A 24,236-nucleotide genomic window follows, 5' to 3' on the forward strand; every position below is an offset into this window, starting at 1 on the left:
TCTTTATTATTGTCACATGCATCAGCTGACAACAATGACGCTGGTTTACTGAATATGCAGTAAATTGACCCGTGATGTCAAAACATCGCTGGCTGGACTTGTTCGTTTTTTATTTGTTGTTATGTATGACATAAAAACACAATTTGTCTGTGGCTATCATCTATGAACTGCTTGATTACTTGATTATCATTTTAGAGGAGACACGATGGATCATGAGACCAGACCACTGTTGGTCAATGATGAGCAAACAGAAGAAGACAGATCCGAGCAGGACTCATACCTGGAGTAAGTGTCACTTTATTAAAGGGGTTTTCTTCTTACAAAAAAAAAAAAAAAAAAAAAAAAAAAGGTTCCGGGAAGATCTCAAGTACAATAATGGTTGTCAATGTGGTTCAAAAAACATCATGGTTTGGCTGTCCTCAAATTACTACAACTGTTTTGTTGTTGTTGTTTTTATATAGAATTGGCACTTAATAGTGTTTACTCAGTAATCTGTTCAAAATGAATGAGGAATTATTCAAATGAAATATTATCATACCAGAAAAACTGCAATGACTTCTCATAAAGGGTTCCCAACTGGAAAACAAGTTCAACAAGAATTATGAAACAATATGTATTGTTTATTCTCTCATTTTAACGCTTCGCTCAACAGTAAAGTTAAGAATGGGAAGTTGTACATGGCCACATTCGCAGCAGTTCTCGGACCGCTGAGTTTTGGGTTTGTGCTGGGCTACAGCTCACCTGCCATACCTGAACTCTGCAAAATTCAAGACCCGAGACTGCAGCTCAGCAAAGATGAGGCTTCCTGGTTTGGGGTATGTGAATGCTTTTGGTCTGGTTTTACTTCTAAATGTGACACTTTTTTTTACAACAATTTGGCAGTACAATAAAGGAAATGCTTGTCATTGTCAGTTCCCACAACTTACATTATCATTGTAGTGTCAGAGGTGGAGGCTGTTTAAAAGAGAACCAAACTCTAAATGTACTGTAGTTGTAAGTGCATTAACATTTGAGTGTCAAAAAAATACTGACGCTGGTTTATATGTTTCAACATTAGCCTATACTTTTCTGTCTTATAGGCTGTGGTGACCATTGGTGCGGCTTTTGGAGGTCTTCTGGGAGGATGGATTGTGGAGAAGATTGGACGAAAATTGAGCCTTATGTTCTGTGCAATTCCATTTATCTTTGGGTTTACCATTATTGTTGCTGCTCAGAACCACTGGATGTTATATGTGGGCAGAGTTCTTACTGGTCTGGCCAGTGGAGTGACTTCTCTTGTTGTACCTGTAAGAATTACATTTTTATTCAATTGCCATATGCAGACTGCAGAGTATAATAATGACAATCATAATAAAAGTATTGACTAAATTCTTTTTATTAGAGACCGTTAAAAGCAAAAATCCCATTCATTTTCTCCATAGGAGAATTTCTTTTTAGCGATAACTGACTGTGTTGAAGACATCAGTCCACCACATTTATTTCAATTCTTTTTTTTTCCTTCAAATAATTATGTTTAACAGAGATATGTGTGTGTACATATATATATATATATATATATATATATATATATATACTCATTGCTATTTAGAGGAATTGCACATTATCCACTTGTCTTGTTTTTTCTCTCTATTTCTGCAGTTATACATTTCGGAAATGGCTCATGAGCGTGTTCGGGGAACTTTGGGATCCTGCGTGCAACTTATGGTTGTGATAGGCATTATGGGAGCCTATATAACAGGTATTGGCTTTCATTTTAATCTTGTGACTGCATTATGACACTTGAGTGCCTTTGATAGTAATAGAGCTATGTGAGATGATTGTTAATGTTTAAACAGAAGACACATTTGAACATATGTCAATGACATCAGCGAGATGTTGCACATATAATGACTCTTTTCCAATGTAGCCCTGCACGCCAATACTTAATTTGTTCTTTGAAATCTGCTCTGATGCGTGTGCATGCCATCCTAATTTTTGAGGAATGACTCCACTCGAGTGCCTTTCTGTAATGCATTAGTAGGATAGGTCTGGAGTTAGCACAGGAATGTCCCTCTTCGAAATGCACAGAGCCTGCATTGTACATGGCTCTGTCTGAGCTGCGTTTACATGAATAGTGTGAGAACTTGACCCATACTGTGTGATCAGTTGTAGTCGAGTAAATGATGACAGAATTGTAATTTGTGGGTGACGTATGCTTTAAGTAATGCTAAATTAATTTTATCAGGTTTGTTCTTGGACTGGCGATGGTTAGCAATCACATCCTCTATCCCTCCTACACTAATGCTGGTGTGTATGTGCTTCATGCCGGAGACGCCACGGTTCCTGCTCTCCCAAGGGAAAAGAAGAGAGGCAGAGGAGGCCCTGCGCTTCCTCAGGGGTCCTGATGCCCCTGTAGAGTGGGAGTGTGCTAGGATAGAAGAGGCCTACAAAAATGAAGTTAGACATAACGAATTTCTCATTTCACATCTCAAACTTTGTTTGGTCTCGACTCTCCATATAAATTTTGAGCTGCTTTTCAAAATTAAAAATCAAAATGAATTGGCTTTTTACTTTTATAGTGTGAATTATTTTTAAATGAACTGTAAACTCGATGACAAAAAATATTGGGCAACTTAAAGGGCCTGTTTACACCTGGTCACTTCATGCATTTTAACTGATTGGATAAATGTCTCTGATTAGAATATAAATCCAATCTTTAATTCTCACCCTGTGTGCAAATTTATATAGTTCATGTCATAGAAAGCAACAGGTATGCGCTGCATTTTATCAGCTTTGTCATCATCCACGTGAAGTGATACCATGTTTAACGGTACAAGACATTAGGAAAATATGAGATATGAATGTGCCGTCACATTACATTGCTAAAATATCATTTAGTAGCCTATCCTTGCAATATTCAATCTTTTCCACTGGCCAAAATGTATTTTTAATTGCTTTATATTTTTCATGAAAACAGATAGGCCTTTTTGTGCATTATTGATCATTCATTGCATGAAAATACATTCTCAGAGTTCTGCTATTATCATGCGCTAAGCAATCCTCCCTGTAGTTAAAATATTAAAACACAGCATGCCACAGGAAAAGTTTTCAAAAGCATCGCATCAATTACAAATATTTCTATTTATTAAAATAGAAAAAAATGTTGTAACTTCTCTGTAATGATTTCATGTAATTTAAGTGCTTGACTCCAGTAATGAGAATGGCATATTTAATCTAAATGTGTATATCAGATGTAAAACATGGTCTAAATAAATAAAGGAGTGGTTTAAACTAAGTGTTAACGGGCCCAAAGGGTTGGTTCACCCAAAAATGTAAATTCTGTCATAATTTACTCACCCTCATATTTTAATTTAAATAAAGGCTTTTAATTTAGGCTTTAATTCAAATACATAAATGTATCAATATGCATTGATCTAAGGCACATACATGGAGCAGAAAAAAAACATCAAATGTGGTAAACATAAGCTCAACTGTGCTTGCTTGATGTTCAATCTCATTAGTTCCCATGGAAGGTCAATAATTATATGTGGGAAAAAATGCCTAAATTAAATCTGTTCATGTTGAAAAGCAGTCATGTTTTTTGATGTTTTTATGAACTTTCTTTCAGCGTAATTGACAGAAACTCTATAGCTTTAATTGTGTCTAACAGGAACCGATTGAATCATTAAATATTGCCAACCAGAATTTATGTTTTATTTTATCTTTGGTGACTTTAAGTTTATCTCTCTTTACCATAGCTTTTTTTTATATTTAACAAAGAAATATAATTCTTTGCACGGTGTTAATGAGTCACTAAGATTGACATTTAATTGATTACAGGAGCAAAGCTTCAGTCTGGCGGATCTGAAGGACCCTGGCGTCTATAAGCCTTTAGGCGTAGGCATTATGATGATGCTCTTCCAGCAATTTACTGGCATTAATGCCATCATGTTTTACGCAGAGACGATCTTCGAGCAGGCCCATTTCAAAGTGAGTGTTTGAAACTCATTTATGAAGAGCCTTCATGCTACTGTAAACGCACACTGTAATGTTATTGTCTGCCACAGAGCAGCGATGTGGCCACTGTTATTGTTGCAGCCATACAAGTGTTCTTCACTGCAGTTGCTGCTGTTATCATGGACAAGGCTGGGCGGAAAGTTCTTCTCATCTTGTCTGGTAGAAGCATCTTTCTTGGAATAATACATTTGCACCACTGTTTTTGAAACAAGAAAATTAATTATCTTCTAATTTGGTTCCCCCACAAGGTGTCACCATGTGTGTTAGTGAAGCAGTGTTTGGAGTGTATTTCAAGCTGACTGTGATGAAGCACAATAACGCCTCACTGACGAGTTTACTAACAGATGCCCAGGGTCCACTGGCGGAGCAGTCGCCGACAGACCTGACCTGGCTGGCTGTGGGAAGCATGGGCCTTTTCATTACTGGTTGGTAGAAATGTATTTCCCTGAAACTTACCATAGAAAAAAAAAATTCAGCAGCTGTATTAAGATTTGCTAAAACAATGCAAGATGAAATGTTCAGATTATTCTAGCCTAAAACTATTTTAGTATGTGTGCCAGGGGTGTAACAATTCACTGGTTTTCTCAAAGCATCGATTACAATTATGGATTTTTGATCTTTATCTTTCTTTCTTCAGTCGAAAAGAAATTAAGGTTTTTAGTTCTGTGTGACTCTCCTGTTCGAACTCGTTCATCAAAATGAACGAATCTTTTCCCGAGTCAACTCGTTCATTTTGTTCGTTGAATGAACCAAATGACACGAAAAAATATCCGTTCATTTTGATAAACAAGTTCGAACAGCTTATAAAACTTAAACTTAGTTTGTTTTGTTTTTTTCAAATGAGCGATCGTTTCGCTTGATAAGACCCTTATTCATCACCTGGAATCGTTTAAAGCCCTTTGAACAGTTTGCAGTTTGCACTGAAACTGTCTTTTGGACCTTGAACCGTTTGATTCCCAGTAAAGTGCATTATATGGAGAAAAAACCTGGAATGTTTTCATCAAAAACCTGAATTTCTTTTCGACTGAAGAAAGAAAGACATGGACATCTTGCATGACATGGGGGTGAGTAAATTATCAGCAAACGTTTTTTAAAAAGTGAACTACTCCTTTAACCGAAAACACTTCATGGACTTCATGTTGGACATTTCATGGACTCAACTGTCACAGTTTTCCTTAAGTAGCCAATGGGGAGGGACTATCAAACTATGTTGCTGGATGACAAAATAACCTTATATAATTCATACACTAGATCAGGGGTTCTCAACTCTGTCCCTTGAGAGCCATTATTAGCTCAAACCTTGATTAAACTCACTGCCTATAACTTTATAGTAATCCTGAGGACCTTGATTGGCTTGTTTGGGTGTGTTTGATTAGGGTTGAAGCGAAAGTATATGGTATAGATCAGTGGTTCCCAACCCTGGTATTGGAGTAAAAACCAGGGAGCATCGACGCTCACTATGCTACCTTATGTTACATTTCTGAAGTGCATAAAACATAAAACGCACGAGCCAGCTCAATAAATATAATGACACTGAAGATGGAAGATTTGAAAAGACAAACTTTGTTTTATTACTATTATATGTCAGCATAAACACAAATCACTAGACAGGTAGTGAACCCATCTAGTTAATGGTTGGCTGAAATGTTGAAATGATATGAAACAGAACAATGTGTTTTAACGGCATAAAGAATAATATCAAAAAGATAGGTTCTGCCTGTTGTTCGTTCAAAGTGGTGACCTGCTACGACATGTAATTTCACCGTAAATTGAGTAATCGCTGTCTAAATGGGATGGGTAGTAAGCCAGGGTCCTTACCAGTGCTCCAATTCGTGTACCAGATATACTTATTCACTAGCTCGGAAGCTGATTGAGACGCACCCCAGGTCAGGACAAGGATTCGGAACCACTAGTGCATCATTTGGGACAACTAGAGTGGCATTGTTCGTGCCCTCACAGATAAATGCTGCACTATCACCTTTCATTGGATCACGCTCACTCCATTCTGTCCATTGACACTTCTTCTGAGCAGCTTTTTGAGATCCTCATGTTTGAGTCTCCTCAGGACGGTCACTGACTATCACATGAGCAGATGAAAGCTTTATAGTCTCGAGTCAAACAAGCTCAAACTATTGATAAAGCTGCCAACTCATGTCATGGCCACTTCTACTTCAATCAAACATTTTCGTTGCGTGAAAAACTCACGTTTTATAAGACAAAACACTGCCATTTTACTGGTATATTTACATATTTTGATGAGCAAAAGTCATTTATTAGGACATTGAGACAAGACTTTAGAAACCTTCCCCTCGTTTCACATACAAGGTGAAGATGGTCATGCAGAAAAAGGCATTAATTTGTGCTTTATAAGTACTAATAATCATCCTAATATTATGCATGCTAATAAGCAACTACAGTAATTAATAGTGAGAACTGGACTCTAAACTAAAGTGTTACCCATTTTAGTTTACTTTCAATTGCTTGGTGCAATAAACAATTTTACGTAGTTTTTCTAAGACATATTTGCATAATCTTATGAATGCACTTAAAAACCTGAATCAAATTCATACATTGATAGAGAACTGACTATTAGTCAGACTATCATAAACAACACATGTGTTTGCCAGGTTTTGCTCTTGGTTGGGGTCCTACTCCTTGGCTGGTGATGTCTGAGATCTTTCCCACACGAGTGAGGGGAATGGGCAGTGCTCTGTGTGTGCTTACCAACTGGACCTGTGCCTTCATTGTCACCAAGACCTTCCAGAACCTCATGGTGAGCTGACGGTTATGTATTTTCCCCTGAAACGTTCTTGGTTTAATGAACAGGTCTAATACATGATCTCTTTCAGGATGCCATAACTAGTGCAGGGACATTCTGGATGTTCTCAGGAATGTGTGCTCTCAATGTCATATTCACTGCTGTCTTTGTCCCTGAGACCAAGGGCAAAACATTGGAGGAGATTCAAGCCCGTTTTAAAGGGACTCATCAGCGCTAGACATCTTTTCTCCTCGGTGCCAACTCCAAATTATCGAAGAAACAAACTAGTTGCATTGGCTTGTTAGAATCATCTCATTATGTTTTCAAATTATGTAAATGTTTATAGATCAAAAAATTTGTATATTTGGCAATTTGTGACAATTTGTTGTCTTAATGTGATTTGTCATTGAATTGGTGTGATTAGTTGCTGTTTTTGACAAGGTTCAAGAATTTTTAACATGACTTATTTTTATACTGTTGCCACACCTTTGAACATCATGACTTTTGCATTGTGTCTAATTTTGAACTTATTTGCTGGTCACATGACGGTTGTTTTTTGACAAAGGGCTCAATTGAATTTTGCATGAATAACACACAGTTTATATAAGCTTTATTTCCATTAGTTTTCATTGCAATTCCTCTGCATTAAAATAGTAGCTTGGATTACATTTTGAAATTAGTATGTGCACACATTCTAATTTAAAATGTTACCCGAGTTACTATCTGATCTGATTTGGTTGATTTCAAAAATGTTGAGTTTAACTTGAAACTCATTTTTATATTCTGTAGATAATATATTGTTATAAAAGTAAGAATTAAATAATATATGGTTGCACTGGTGACTACATATATTTTTTTCTGCCCTCACTGCAAAGAAATTGTGCGATAAAACTAATACTTTAGTTCAATGTTCATGGTTACTGAACAACTCTGTCGTTTGCTTCATTCATGAGGTGAGCAAAATTAAACACAGCTCTCAAAAGTGAAGTTGTATTGCTTTGGATTGTGGTACTGAGTGTGCACAGTTTGACTTGCTGTTTTGTAATGACAAGGATGAACAATTAAATGCCAAATAATATGATGTGCCAAAGTATGTTTTTTTTTTGAAAAATGAATTTTGCAAAATGATATTTTAAATATACTGATAAATCAGATAAAATGAGCAACCTCAGCATTCTAAGCATTTGTCTATTGCCTTTTTTACATTTATTCATTTTATTATATATATATATATATTTTTTGCTGGCGCTTTTATCCAAAGCGACTACAATTGCTATTTATGTCAGAGGTTGCATGCCTCTGGAGCAACTAGGGGTTGAGTGTCTTGCTCAGGGACACATTGGGGTCTCACAGTGGATTCGAACCTAGGTCTCTCACACCAAAGGCATGTGCCTCATCCGTTCACCCCAAAATGGAAATTCTGTCAGTAATTACTCTCCCTCGTGATGTTCCAACCCCGTAAGACTTTTGTTCATCTTCGGAACTCAAATTGAGATATTTTTTATTAAATGTGAGAGCTGTCTCACTCCTCCATAGGCTTCTGAGGGATCTAAACTTGCCGGTGTAGCAGTCGATTCTGTTCCCTTCAGGAATTCCTGTTCCCTTTACGCAATCATACTACAAATCGTGCGTAGTTGCACACTTTACCATGAGGTAACCATACGCACCCAGTGGCGCAAAAAGTGGGTATGCGCTGTATGCGGCGCATAGGGGCGCAGCACAATGGGGGGCGCCAAAGCGATGGTAAAAAAAAAATAAAAAAATTATATATATTCTATATTGTATTTCTATATGTAGCTGCCGTTGTGCGTTTCTAAATCATTTCTGCATTCCTTCAATGTTATATAAAATTTTAGAGGACTAACAGGCTAGAGTAGGCGCCCTCATGGAGAAGGGGGGCGGGTATCGCGAGCGGGCGGGGGGCGCCGTGAGCGCTGAGCGAGCAGGTCAGGGTCGGCGCTATGGTGGGGCATTCGAGGGCCGTGCCCCCCCTAGCGCTCATTGATGCCCCTCCTACCACAGTTTCTAAATCATAAATCAGATGTAGGCTATACAATACCAAATGTTCAGCAATCTATTTAAATAGTACATTGTGTTTAATTTTTTGTCTAAGTGGATCTAATATGTGTTGGTGCCAAGAATTTTCACATGAAGAAATAGATACATCCAATCCGACTTTTCATTATAAGTGCTGTAGTGGTCCAGTGGTAAAACCTTAGACTGGCGTGCAAAAGATTTTGGGTTCTAACCCACACTCGCATAATTATTTTTTTTCCCCCATCATTAAAACCGATTATGTTTATCAGTGGTTGTCAAGCAGGGACATGTTTGAGTGCATTTTACTTTGGAATTCACCGGTAGGAATAGAGATTTCGCCGCAACAGATCAAGCGCGCGTCCGTGTGAAGATGTTTATTGTGGCAGCGCGAGCCACAAGAGACACTTCAGCACCACAGATCGAGTCACCGAGCACTTTGATCACTTGATTTAAAAAACAACACATTTCAGCGTGCTATATCGCCTCTTATTTAACAAATGAATGCTCTGCTAGGTAACCGGATATGTTTTATTTATTTGTATTGGTACATCCGTGCCGCGAGATCGAGATGTATAAAAGTGCCGGGACAACATCGACCCTGGCAAAAAGTGGTGGGGAAATTCGCAAATAATAATTATAAATAATAATTATAATAATAAAAGGTGTTTCGTTTTTTTTTTTTTTTTTTTTTTTTTGCGTCAAAATATTTCTTAAACGGCAGTGCCCCCCCACTGATGACCCAATGCCCCTCCAGTAGATCTGCTCTGGCGCCGACTCTGGAGCAGGTACAGTAGTGAGTTCAGTTGTCGTCGAAAAAGATGGATAAAACAAAATGCTGTGGGGCTAAAAATAGAAAAAGAAAGAGAGAAAAGGAGATGGCATGTAAATTGAAATAACTGCATGCATTGCTGAATTGCATTCACTTGAAGAAAAAAAAATCTACTCTGTTTTTCCGAATTAACGAGTTAATTTTTTATGAGAAAAAAAAAATTTGCTCTGTTTTTCTGAATTAATGACTTAATTTTTCATGAGAAAAAAAGTTTTTGCTCTGTTTTTCTGAATTAACGAGTTAATTTCTCATGAGAAAAAAAAAATTTTTGCTCTGTTTTTCTGAATTAACGAGTTAATTTTTCATGAGAAAAAAAATTTTTGCTCTGTTTTTCTGAATTAACGAGTTAATTTTTCTTGAGAAAAAAAGTTTTTCTCTGTTTTTCTGAATTAACGACTTAATTTTTCATGAGAAAAAAAAGTTTTTGCTCTGTTTTTCTGAATTAACGAGTTAATTTTTCATGGAAAAAAAAATATTTTGTTCTGTTTTTCTGAATTAACGAGTTAATTTTTCATGAAAAAAAAGTTTTTGCTCTGTTTTTCTGAATTAACGAGATCGCTCAAAATCCTGCGAGAAAGCTCTCACCTGCAGGAAGAAACGTCGATAATCAGCCTGACCCTCCAACAACAACAATCAGGCCTATATGGGTTCAATGCAGGTAAGATAACTATTATAGTTACTATATTATTATAGTTAAGCCAAATGATATCTGCTACTGTTCGCGTGACATGTAAAACGAGGTTAGAATAGCTTTTTATAAACACTTGACCGCAGTATGTGGCTAACGTTAATGTTACGGGCATATTTTTTACTTACTACGTCGTTAACTTCAGTTAAACCATCCACTGCAGTTGGTAGGCTAATTTATGTAATGTAAGCTACCATTTGTACCGTTAGTCAGCAAAAGGAACCTTAACTTTTAAGGTCGAGGGGATAATTACGTTTGATTTTTTGGAGGAATGTTACGTTAACAAACCAATCTTTTTTAGTGACTTTATAGTGCTTAATTTGTAAATTAAGATCTCCTCGAACACAGGGGAAGGAAAAGTCACATCAGAAATCTCTAGTGCATGCATGCAGCACGTTGGACATCGTGACATTACATAACAGAAAACAATCAGATCAGAACTTTGCCAGTTTCAGAGCCTGCAATGCATGATACTATTTTGATTGTTTTGCAGGGCGTTTACTATAGTGTTCAGCGTGCTACACCAGTAATAATGTTGAATATATTCTGACATTGCTTTCTTTACTGTTTCTTTACTAAAGTTGTTTGTGGTGCAACACACACATAAATGCTGCATTTTTCCGACATTTGTTTAGGGCCAGCTATGGCTACGTCTTCAAATACCCCCCTCCCACAAGATGATGATCTGTGGATGTTTCTTCAGAGTCGAGGGATTCCGGAGGAAAATATTCAGAAAATGCAGCAAGATCATGTAGGTGACAGCATATTAATTCCTGCAATTTATTATTTTATATTGTTTTACATGTTACTGAATCTCATCAGATTATACAACTAATCATCATAAAGTGTAACCCTATTACATTTAGTGCCAGTGCTTCCGATTTCTTTTTTATGCCAAGTACACCTGCCTCTCCCAACAATGTATTCATGTCTTTCCTAGGTCAATTCAATTTTGGTCTCTACCCTACATAAATAAGTAACAGTAGTTAGACTGTAACACTCAGTACCATAACCATTATACATTTAGGCGTACTGACTTATATGCAGGGCCGTGTACAGATATTTTTAGGGGCAGTGGCTTAAACCAAAAAAGGCAAGGGAATAATCCATCAGCTGGAAGTTAAATCCTTGCTAGAATCACCATCGTAGCAGAACTTTACCTGCTGTTAGCATCCCATTGACTCACATTCATTTTGGCGTCACTTTGACAGCGAATAACTTTACCATTTTTACAATAACCATTTTTCCATTATTTATTTCTAAAGAAACACGACAACAAAATATTTTTGTAAAAATAGGCTAAAGATTGTGTCATAACCATGGGACTTTCTGTCGCACAATAGAGACATTGCCATATAGACAGGAGGAGAAGCTCACAGACAATCTTTCACTGTTTATGAGGTAATCAGGGGGACATGGAGGCATAAAGTCAAGGGAGAAGCCCATAGATAGAGAGTCCATAACGGCACAAAATATTTCAACAGTGTTTTTGAGGAATTAGGTGATTCAGATTTGTCTCAGCACAGCTAATAGAAGATTTACAACCGTCAGACTGTCGTCACGATCAGATAGGAAGTGCAATAATCGGGCTTCAGTCTTCTCTGCTGAAATCAATGGGGTCGCTGTGTTCATTTCTTTTATTGTCTATGGTGAAATCAACGTATAAGAAGTTTGACTGGAAGGATCATCTTAATATAGAGAATTAATAACGAGCCTTTTATAATTATGCACTATTGTAGTCCTAACAATTAGGATTTAGTGCTCAATTTTACCAATTTATGTTGTTATAATTACTCTTCCAATTATTAAATAATTAAAAGCCTTTTCACACTCTAGCATATTTATATACTGTCAGCAAGTTTAACTGTCTAATTTGTTTGATGATCAGTGGGCTCTCCCTCACTCTGTAAGCTGCCTCATCTTAAATGGAAGTAATGGACATATAATTTATTATACAGTATAAATTGAAATGATATACAGTAGGTTACAACAGTTCTGAAGTCACACTGGGGTAAAATGCGCATTTGACTTAATTCTCTTTTAGACCACTCGATGGCACAAATCAGTACTTTTCTTCATAAATGCTTTTAATGATGGACATGGAAAGGGAATCCTCTGGTGGGTTAGGGAGGGGGGAGGGGGGGGGCGAGAGGGGCACCTCAGCTGATGAGGTCAGAAGGGCAGTGGCTCTAGCCACCAGGCCACCCTGTCCACGGCTCTGCTTATATGTTTGAATAATAAATATATTCACAAAATAAAATATTGTGCCCTTACAACTACTGCTTTCCATTTTGTTGTGATTTGATATCGTTTTAAAGGAACACTCCACCGTTTTTGAAATTTTTTTTAAACGGGCTTTATGCACAGCTGCACTATTTCATGAACTTCAGCCAGCTCCTTGTTTCCTGTCTGCCATTATTGGCTAAATTGATTAATTCAGGTGTGCTTGACCTCAGTAGTCACGGCAACAATAATCAGACACACCTGAATTAATCAATTTGGCCAATAATGGCAGACAGGAAACAAGGAGCTGGCTGAAGTTCAGAAAGTAGTGCAGCTGTGCATAAAGTTAATTGGGGTTATTCACTAGCCTGGGTTTCCCCATGCTGCCTTTCCGCAGCGCGATTTTATTCACTCTGCCAGGCAGCCTGGACACCATGAACCAAATTCTCCCCTGAAATAGGGAAACAATCACAGAACGGGGAGGGAGCACAGGCGCATTTGATAGACATTCGTAGCACCCAATAATACGGCTCTGGGCATTCGTAAACCACGCCTCAAATACGAGAAAATTAACATGTGGTTTCCAGACTACGTCTCATTCTAAAGGATACGTGGTCTGGCGTTAGCCAGGCTAGTTATTCACCATCTCCCCTACATTTAGATAGGTGGGCAAATGCATTTTTGTCTCAGTGCATGCAATGTCTTGGTTTGGCTGCACTGCTGCTAGCTTAGCTTAGCATAATGAATGGAATCCTATGTTGTCCGGTAGCATGTTGTGAGTAAAAGTGATCAAAAAATACTTCTTTTGGCCTGCTTCTTCACAATGAGTAGAAATAGCAATGCAGATTAACACTAGGCATTTTCCTGGGCAGAGATTGATTTGGGACTATATTGGGGTAAAGCACAGGTGAAGCACTGCTTCACGGCTAAAGTAATGATTATGCATGAAACATTTGAATTGTTTATTAATAAACTAGTTTTTTCAGTCAGTGGCTACAAAGATAAAGTTCATGATGCAGACTCTCAATCTCCGCAGTAGTGAACGGCCTATAGAGAGAAATGCATACTTCATATGAACTAGCTACGCAGAGAGTAGCCAATTTCTACTTCACACACCAGAGCATGTGAGCAAAGTGGAGCAGTGTGATGCTTAAATATAAGTAAAACAAACTTAAACATAGCCTACGTTTTATATATATTTATGTTTAAATAATATAATGTTATTTTTTAAATTTCATCTATGTTGATTATATGAAAAGGAAACCGCATGAGATGAGTAAGATATAGGCTAGGATCGTAGAATACCAATATATCTGAAAACATTTGGAATGGGTCATTTTGACCATTTATTACATTTTGTTTTATAGAAAGCCTTTCTTTAAATTGAATTTTGTTTTGGATAAATTGTATCTTAATTTTAATCAATGTTTCATCAGCAAATTTGCCTGGATTAATAAATAAGAAGCAAATATAGTAGACAATATAATCAGGACACAGAGATGCCGGTGCGTGAACTGGAGTGTGTCTCATAAATGAACCGAAAATCAGCATATAATCTACTTGTCTCACAGACCTGAGAAGTATATAGAAAGCTTGAAATGTCTACTTTTAATAAATAAAAAAAAACAATAAAAAAAAAAACCAATTAAAAACTCAAAGAAATTGGCTACTTTCTGCATAGCTATATGAAGTATGAATTTCTCTCTATAGGCCGTTCACTACTGCGAAGATTGAGAGTCTGCGTCGTCAACTTTATCTTTGTAGCCACTGACTGAAAAAACTAGTTTATTAATAAACAATTCAAATGTTTCATGCATAATCATTACTTTAGCCGTTCTTTATGGCAAGCTTTATTTCAGGTGTTGTGTGATATCTCTACGCCTATGAAGCAGTGCTTCACCTGTGCTTTACCCCAATATAGTCCCAAATCAATCTCTGCCCAGGAAATTGCCTAGTGTTAACCTGCATTGCTATTTCTACTCGTTGTGAAGAAGCAGGCCAAAAGAAGTATTTTTAATCACTTTTACTCACAACATGCTACCTGAAAACATAGGATTCCATTCATTTTGCTAAGCTAAGCTAGCAGCGGCGCTGCCAAACTAAGACAATGCATGCACTGAGACAAAAATGCATTTTCCCACCTATCTAAATGGAGGGGAGACGGTGAATAACCCCAGAAAGAAAGAAAACGGTAGAGTGTTCCTTTAAAAGGATGGAGTAATGTTTAGATGCCAGCACAGGCCTTGGTTGGGAGCTGATGTATGGAATCAATAGGCTATGGAATAGCAATAGTATGGAGTACATAATAGCAGTAATATATATGGGAGAAGTGCTTTTCTTGTAATTGAGGTAAATGTTTATATAATTAAAGAGGAATACATGAAAGTAATCAGTCCCCTGTCTAACTTTGATGTCAAGGATTTTCACTGTTAATACACTGTATTTTCAGCATCAGTATGTCACTCAGACTTAATGGTTACAATTTTTTTAGATGGCAGTTTTTGTTTTACTTATTTTTGTTTACCTTTGTTTTACTTGTTTTACTAAATTACTTAATATTTTAGCTCCTTTTTCTTTCCATGTGAAAAAATGGACAAGCAAGTTAAGAAAAATAGAAATAATTTTTTAGAGTTTAGAGAGAATTTAGAGTTGTAGCTTCTGCTAAGAAATTAGTTTTCACTTATCTCTTAGATTTAAGATAGCCAAAATGTCTTACTGTATTGTTTTGTTTTCATTACAGATTGACAGCTTGGTAATTGGAGAAATAGATGATGCCACTATGTCTGCTTACATTCCAGCATATGGTGATAGGATTGCTGCAAGACGTTTCTGTATGGAAAAACAGAGAAAAGGTGGTGATGATCTAAGAAGACTGTCCTTATTTGAAAAACTTAGAAAAAAGATGGGCACATTGACAAGCAGTAAAGACAAAGAACATGATCATGATTTTGAGCAGGAGCATTCTATGCAGTCAACAAAGATGCATCTGAGAAATAACAAAAGGGCCGTGAAGATGACAAGGAGAATAGAACTAGGATGGATACACGACAAGAAACAAGTGAGAAAACGCAATGGTGGAGGAACCAGAGTTCTTGATATTTCCAAGAAAGCCACAAAAAAAGACATTTTATCACAAGCTAAAAAGCTATTTTTCCCCAATGAGAAGTCGAGAAAGGGAAAGTGGGAAGAGTTCACTCACAACATTGTTGACTTTCAGGAAGCATACCTTGACGAGGATGTTAGTGTGGGAGAGCTCTATGAGACACATAAATTGGGGATTTTAAGATTTTACTTGTTCACAGAGCACCTTACAAATGGAGATGAAGTGTTCACAGATGAAGAGATGACAGAAGGAACTGATGAACAGAAAGATGCAGCGAGGCTAAATGAGCAACCGAAAAACACAACAGAAGATAATGAGCAGCTGACACAAAAATCACATGACGGTGAACAGCAGACACACACTGTGGAAGCTTTTGTCTCTACTGCTGTAGAGACTGTCGATCTCACATCTTTGTGTGATACATCAGAGATCATTTTTGGCCCTTTGCAAGGTGGACCATTTTTAGAAGATCTTGATGACACAATCTTCCATGAGCCTATAGAAGAGGCACAGGTAAACGTCAATTCCCACAGCTCAACTCCTGTCCATTTTGACACAGTGCCTGCAGGCCCATTAAGTCCTACTTATGAACTTTTGCATGTGACAGTGAAACTGCACAGAGTCAATCTCTTGGAGGAACTGATTACCCAATTCAAGGATGAAGCGATGATGTCCTACACTGTGAAATACAGCTTCATTCATGAAATGGGGGCAGATGCGGCTGGCGTGTCCAGGGATGTATATGCTGCCTTCTGGACAGAGTTTTTAGACTGTGCAGCAGAGGGTGCAGATGTGAGGGTGCCATCCCTATCCCCAAAATGGCAAGAGGAAGAATGGAAATCTGTTGGTAGGATAATGGTCAAGGGATTAAAGGACCATGGATATTTTCCTTCTCGGCTGGCTCAAGCTTTTACAGCTGCAATCACATTTGGTGAACACACTGTCTCTCCCGATTTACTGTTTGACTCTCTAATGTTGTATCTTAGTAAGTCTGAGCGTGATCTCTTGTCCACTGCTTTGCAAGATGCCCTTGATGGTGATGATGAAGATGAGCTTCTTGATCTTATGGATCGCATGGGAGTAAGAACAGTACCAACACAAGAGAACTTGAAAGCTGTGCTTCTCCAAGTGGCCCACAAGCAAATAATCCAGCAGCCGAAATATGCACTGGATAACATTGCAGCAGTCGCACAATCAACTCTCAGGGAGTTCTTCCCCAGTGTGCTGGATATACAGAAGTTGTATGAGGATCTTAAACCATCAACACGAAAAGTAATAAAATTGATCACAGCCTCTCCAGCTACTTCAGCAGAGAACCAAAGTTTGAGATTTTTACATCAGTACATCAGGGGATTGGATGAGATAGGCCTCCGGAAGATGTTGAGATTTGTGACAGGGTCTGATGTCATCTGCGTTAAAGACATTCAAGTCATATTCACCCCGTTGGAAGGGTTATCAAGGCGGCCTATTGCACATACGTGTGGCCCAACTTTAGAGCTGCCATCAACTTACAACAGTTATCCTGACCTCCGAGCTGAAATGGAGGCTATACTGTCCAGCAACTTCTATGCAATGGACATTGCATAGAAGTGTCTCACTCACTCACATGTACTCTTCCCTCTTGCCCAGTTATATCCTTATCAGTGCCAGCTGTTTACCTTTAGATAGTGTGTGAATGTGAGACAGAGCACATAGGGGAAGTAATTCACTTAGGTGGTGCATTATGAGCGCAGGTTGATTAATTTTATTTTATTTTATGTTTTTCATTTTCAGTTTTATCCAGAATGTCATTACCGTACTGTGGAAACATGTTTACTGGCTGATGAACATTTTGTTGATGCACTCTGATTATATCCAGCCCATAGAAACATTTACACATGATAACAAGATACAATAATCCGTTTATTTTTTTTGCTAATGATACGGCACCATTCAAATGCCATTTAGTTTGCCCTGTTTGTTGTGGGCCCAAAGTGTGTCAAAGCACATTTGGACATGCTGAATAGTTCCACCATGAGGACAAAAGTTCCATTTTGACAATGGCCAAATGTTTTGCAAAGTTCCATATGCAGTTGCTGTTATTACCAGACTTAAACTGCCTGTAGAAACATATTGAGTGGCTGAACATTTTGTTAATATACTTTAAGGTGCACTTAACCACAAAACAATTGTAAGTCTTTTACACAAAGTTATAAGTGCATGTGAATACATTTTAATTTGTAAGTGATTTATTAGAGACATGTACCAATGTTTTAAATGTACTTTTATGTAAGCCATCATTTCTGTTAGCAGTTTAGGAGCATACTTTTTCTGACAATTTAAAAGAAATGTTCTTGTAAAGTTGCATTTTCATTGAGAAATTATAATTAACTTGGACCCTGAGGTAATGTCAGGTCATGTTAAATCTTAATATTATTGGCAGTGACTGGAAATCTGTTCTAACATGCAGTACTGTACATTAGAAGGTGTTCTGCTTTTTACAAATAAAAAGCACAGGTTTCTCTCTGGTTTTGTACAGATTTTTTTAAACAAATCAGTCTTTACTGCTGTTAAAGGGTTAGTTCACCCAAAAATGAAAATTCTGTCAGTATTTACTCACCCTCAAGTTGTTCCAAACCTCTATGTGTTTATTTGTTCTGCTGAACACAAAGGAAGATATTTGGAAGAATGTTTCAAAACAACTTGAGGGTGAGTAAATACTGACAGAATTTTCATTTTTGGGTGAACTAAACCTTTAACACACATGGATCTTGTCTCACACAGTAGAATTACTGAGTTTTGACAAATGCACTGCAGTTCCTGCATTCACCGGCACTCTTTAGACAACATATTTAAACCGTCATACATTACCAAGTTAACCAAATAGGCCTGTTTCCTACATACACAGTAAATCACACTGGGGAGAAAAAATGTTGTACTGCACTGGTTTACCATTTATTTATATGATGCCAAATAATTGTGTAAAAGCACATACACACGATAACAACATACAATAATATGTTTGATTTGAAGGCCATTCAAACATCATGGTTACCCTGATTACAATGAGCCCAAAGTGTGTCTGACCACTTCTGGTGATACAAAATAGTTCCTTCATAAGGACATATGTGCCAATTTTGACAACATTTGATACCTTTCATTTGCAGTTACAGGATTGTTCCCAGTTGTGCGGTTTAGATGTATTTTTTACATAATGATGAATAAAAAGAGATGAAATGGAGCTCATTTGGAAAATGTCAATTATGAAAGAGTTGTCTATTATTGATTGCTTAAACACAGTCTTTCTGTCCAAACTGAAATTCTGTTGTTGTTTTTGGCTATGAGTGGGTGCTCACATTCAGTCATTTGATCCAGTATAACAACTTATGATTATTAAATTTGGGTACGTATGTAAGCACGTAAGAACAAGTAAAGATCAATGGCTTCCTCTGGAGAGGTTGGTGGGTGAAGACTGTTTTCTGCCATTGCAAGACAACAAATGTCAAACACTGTATTATCACAGGGATATGGTCCTCTCTCACGACATTCCTCCCTACAAGCCTGTATCTTCTGTTGGGATGCCTCTTTAAGGTACTCCCTAGCACCAAAAAGTTGGGGTAGAGTGTACATCATCAATGGACGTCCATGTGGAGACACAGCATTTCTGGATGGGCGAATTCTGTGAGTGTTCCAGAGGTGAACAACATCCTGTAGTTCTCTCTAAATGTAAAGAAAAAGAGTGGAAAAGTAAAAAATAATTAGTCCACACTGTTGCAATACCACCTGCGGGCAAAAATAAATGTAGTTTTTCAAACAGTTTCATGCATGTTAAATTCTATATTTCAAATCAATACATCTCTGCATGTTAAGATTTGTGTTATATAATCAGGGTCAGATAGTAAGTCATCCCTCTCTCACATACTGTGTCCCACTAATGCAGAGAAACTATTTTCTTTCACCAAAATGTACATAAAAGTACTAGAATGTAATGAATAAAAGTAGGGTACCTCATAGTGTGGTAAATTTTCCTAGTCAGTGTTTTACTATTATGATGTTTTGGGTTAATATTAATAGCAGTTTCATCAATATAACAGGATTAATTTTACAGCTGTATTAATGTTTGTGTTGCATTTCATTGTTAAAGATGTAGGCTGCTGCTAATTGACTTTATGCACAGCTGCACTACTTCCTGAACTTAAGCCAGCTCCTTGTTTCCTGTCTGCCATTATTGGTCAAACTTGACTAATTCAGTTGTGACTGACCTCAGTACTCACGGCAACAATAATCAGACACACCTGAATTAATCAAGTTTGTCCCATAATAGCAGACAGGAAACAAGGAGCTGGCTGAAGTTCAGTAAGTAGTGCAGCTGTGCATAAAGTTAATTCTAATCCACTTATCTCTTAAAAAGTCAACTATATGAAAAATTGTGATTTACAAATTAATTTAATAATCGAATTAACCCCTTAGCTGGGGGTTAAAATGCACTATTCAAACTTAAATGGTTGTAATTCAAGAATGTTTTGGAATATATACCAAAATTTGGTCTTGTTTTAAAGAAAACACTCAGCAGATTATTGCTGAAGTGAAAACACTTCAAAAAATAAAAGTATGAAAAAGCTATGGAAGTTTAAATTTACATTAAATTATACTGTACTATATATTTTCTATTTTAAAAATAAAATATTTATTTTACAAAATATTATTTAATTATTTACAAAATATTTTTTGAGGTGCACTCTTGTCATAAATTCATCAATTACTCTTCCTACATAATTTGTAACACAAAACAGGGGTAGAATATGTATTTAGAAGTCTTAGACCTTTCCAGCGATATATAATATAATAATTAGATTAGGGTTTAAAAGAAATATAGAAGTAAAGTTAGGCCGTCCCGCTAGAAGGACGGTGACAGTTTTAAATAACTAAAGGTTATCGCCCATTTGCTTCTGTTATGGAACAGCTGTTAGTCCAATGAAATTAGAATTATGCTGCATGTCAACATTTTGGCGTATGGGCAAAATCTGTAGTAGCTGAATAACATAACACAATTTACATGTCTAAAGCGCATTTCTTACCTCTATTATTTCAAGACATGTGAACTGTATTAGACTTTTGTCTAGGAAGTCACCGGTGAAGTCGTCAGAATCTTTTAGATCTTGAAATAGGTTGATCCAGAACTGTGCATGCTGCTTCCTCAAAAATCCCCACCACTGCTCTATCCGTTGGTTATGATTGCTTGAGCCATACAAATAGCAATTTCTCGAAAAATCATCCGTATGATCATGTCTTATGAACATCTGCATCTGTTCAATGTAGCCTAACAGTTTTCTGTCCCCAAGTCTGAGCGAATTCGGGTGGCTGTCCCATTCCTTGATAACACCGCATCAATATCCAGCGATGACCTTGGGATCACTAGGCTACTTGTAGAGAATGCATGTAGCCATATCACCATTCGTGAAAACCCGTCGATTGCACCATTGATGCAGATCCCATATGGTTTGAGTTTATCGTATGAATCAACATGCCATAAAAAATTCGGGCCTGGATTATGATACAAACGTCGCCGAAGACGATTCCGGCGCCTCAGTTGCACTCCATGGGGATCCAGTATTTTCAACAATTGCCTGATTGTCTCTTGTGTCACCACGTAGCCAGCCTGAATGCATTTCAGATGCATCATCTTGTATCCGTGAAGCATACCATATCGGTTCAGCTGATCCTGGAGAAACACAGCAATGTCCAGCAGATCCGAATGTTCTTTTCGTCTGAACAGGCGCAAAGTCTTGAGGTGTCTGCGCAAAGTTGACGTACTAATAACAATGCCATTTATATTACTTAAAGACAGCAGTATCTCCCAATGCCTCAAACCCAAAGTAAAATAAAATCGAATTAAACTAGAAAGGTGCGTAGTCGAAGGCATGTTTCCTCCATGCAATCCAGCTAAAATAGGATTTTGAAGGAGTTCATTAATTCAGAAAAACAGAGCAAAAACTTTTTTTTCCGTGAAAAATTAACTCGTTAATTCAGAAAAACAGAGCAAAACTTTTTTTTTCTCATGAAAAATTAAGTCGTTAATTCAGAAAAACAGAGCAAAAACTTTTTTTCTCATGAAAAATTAAGTCGTTAATTCAGAAAAACAGAGCAAAAACTTTTTTTCTCATGAAAAATTAACTCGTTAATTCAGAAAAACAGAGCAAAAACTTTTTTTCTCATGAAAAATTAACTCGTTAATTCAGAAAAACAGAGCAAAAATTTTTTTTCTCATGAAAAATTAACTCGTTAATTCAGAAAAACAGAGCAAAATTTTTTTTTCTCATGAGAAATTAACTCGTTAATTCAGAAAAACAGAGCAAAAACTTATTTTCTCATGAAAAATTAAGTCATTAATTCAGAAAAACAGAGCAAATTTTTTTTTCTTCAAGTGAATGCAATACGCCTCCGTACAATACGCCTCCGTATGAAAGCCAACAGGCAGGATTTAAAATGTAACATCCAGGCATGTAGGCCATCTCGGTGGCCATCGGGACTACCGGGAGATTCACGCTGGGCCGACGTGCTTTTCAGCCAATACATTTAATACTTTTTTAATTTATTTGTCTTAACGGCCCACAAAACTCATACATTTTGTTGTTTGTTTTTGTTTTGTTTTTTGCTTAATTGGCGGCGCTGTGCTGGTGTAATGCATTGGTCAAAAAAAGTCAGCTTTAGTTTTTTTTTCTGACACACTGGCCCATGAAACATGTCATTGTGCGCTTATGAAGTATAGAAATTAGTGCAAAACTAATTATGAAAGTTTCCTTTATTTTTCTGTGCATTTGTTTTACAATAGCCTTTATAGCTATTACTATCATGCAATTAATATTATAACTATTATTATGTAGTGTAGACAGACACTAATTAAAAGAGGTTCAAATTTTTCTTTGTTTAATTTGCACCCTGAATATGGGTTGGAGCTTTTAATTTTGAACTCTCAAAGTGCACCAGACTGCTGAATTTAACATTACAGAACAAAAAAAGTTCTTACGGGGAGCATGCCCCCGAACCCCCCTACAGAAACAGAGGTCCACCTACCACAGTTTTACCTAAAGTCCTGTGAGAAACACTGGCATTGCTGTTCCAATGGAGCTTATACATTTTTCAAATTCTATACTATTGATATGGCAACTAGAACATTCGTCCGCTAACCTCCATAATGTGTCGTGTTTCAAATCAATGCCAGTTGGAGCTCCTAATAAAATGATAACATTAATTACTGCCAGGTGGTGTTTAATTAATTGAATTAACGAGATGAATGCGTTCCTGACATATTAGAGTCTGAAGAGTGGCTTGATAAGGGTTAGTCTTGGGTGATCTGTCCTCATGGCTGTGAGGGAGATTTGTGTTTGGAAGAAGCTCATTTTCACCCTTTTTCTCTTTGCTGTTGATGGACTTAAAGAACCAGGTAAGTACCAGCTTTGAAGTAAACAGAAGCATTCTGTTTTTGTGTCAAAGTTGTTTACTAAACTTTACAGATGGTGAAAATAAGCTTTGTGAACCATTGAAGCTTTCCTTTAACACCATTACTACTCTTGGTTTGTTTGCCATCCAGTGATCAAATGGATGATGGTCATGTGTTTTTTTTTTTGTTTCCCCTTTCCTAACCTTGATCATTCCTAACAGATATCCGTGACTCGTTTTGATAAGACTCCAATTGTGAACAAAGTGACAGCGTCGATATAGCTCCAGCAGTGCAGATTCTGGTCTACAGCGGTCTTCCCAGTGAGAATGTTGCTGTGCTCTCTTACCACCCTTGACTCCAGCGTGGACCTCGGCCATTCAGCCTCCCTCTGTTGGACATTACATCTTCTTCGCCATGGACTTGCTGCCCTACGGCTCTCCACCTCTTTCGCCTTTGACTAGCTCCGCCCTCCCTCAGGTTCCACCTCCATCTATGGTTGCTGCAGCTCAGCCTCTAACCTCAGGATCGCTGCTTCCACTTCAGGGGGTCGGCGCTGTGGCCTAGTCGCGGTCGCCTAGGTCTTTGTGTCTCACTGCCTCATCGCTTCTCTGGCTACGTGGTGTGCTCCACCTCCATCACCTCTGGTAAGCCCCTTGGTAGTGTTGGGACTCTTCACTCCATGGCTACTCCATTCTGCGACGCCACCGTGGGAAGCAGTCCTGACTGTGGGCTGAGTCTCCGTCAGCCCTTCCCTGCTCAAGGCCATCCCCCTGGCTGTCACCACCATCTGCACCAAGCCGTCCAAAGCCGTCCGTCCGCCCGCCCGCCCAAGCCGTGCGCCCGCCCACCCGCCCAAGCCGTCCGTCCACCCGCCCGCCCAAGCCGTCCGTACGTCCGTCCGCCCGCCCGCCCAAGCCGTCCGTCCGTCCGCCCAAGCCGCCCGCCCGCCCAAGCCGTCCGTCCACAGTCAGGACTGCTTCCCACGGCGGCCATCCGTCCGTAGTTGGAGGAAAGTTTGGTGCAGGTGATGGTGACAGCCAGGGGGATGGCCTTGAGCAGGGAAAAGCTGACGGAGACCCAGCCCACAGTCAGGACTGCATCCCACGGTGGCGTCGCAGAATGGAGTAGCCATGGAGTGAAGAGTCCCAACATTACCAAGGGGATTACCGGAGGTGATGGAGG

At 38.1% G+C, this 24,236-nt stretch overlaps 2 protein-coding genes across 2 annotated transcripts; both read left to right on the forward strand.

Moving 5' to 3' along the window:
- Positions 1–30: 30 nt before the first annotated feature.
- On the forward strand, positions 31–7,934 carry slc2a8 (solute carrier family 2 member 8). Its single transcript, XM_039662405.2, has 10 exons — positions 31–285; positions 653–815; positions 1,080–1,286; positions 1,639–1,738; positions 2,225–2,436; positions 3,820–3,969; positions 4,047–4,155; positions 4,245–4,421; positions 6,624–6,769; positions 6,846–7,934. Exons 1-10 carry the CDS (start codon positions 206–208, stop codon positions 6,990–6,992), a joined length of 1,491 nt encoding a protein of 496 aa, XP_039518339.2. The 5' UTR covers positions 31–205; the 3' UTR covers positions 6,993–7,934.
- Positions 7,935–10,951: 3,017 nt separating this feature from the next.
- Positions 10,952–17,487, forward strand: LOC148981679 (uncharacterized). Its single transcript, XM_089129731.1, has 2 exons — positions 10,952–11,059; positions 15,272–17,487. The coding sequence occupies exons 1-2, from the start codon at positions 10,952–10,954 to the stop codon at positions 17,219–17,221; spliced, it is 2,058 nt and encodes a 685-aa protein (XP_088985857.1). The 3' UTR covers positions 17,222–17,487.
- Positions 17,488–24,236: the final 6,749 nt, after the last annotated feature.

Source organism: Pimephales promelas, chromosome 4 (assembly GCF_988280905.1).
Source record: "Pimephales promelas chromosome 4, fPimPro1.hap1.1, whole genome shotgun sequence".
NCBI classification, from domain to species: domain Eukaryota; kingdom Metazoa; phylum Chordata; class Actinopteri; order Cypriniformes; family Leuciscidae; genus Pimephales; species Pimephales promelas.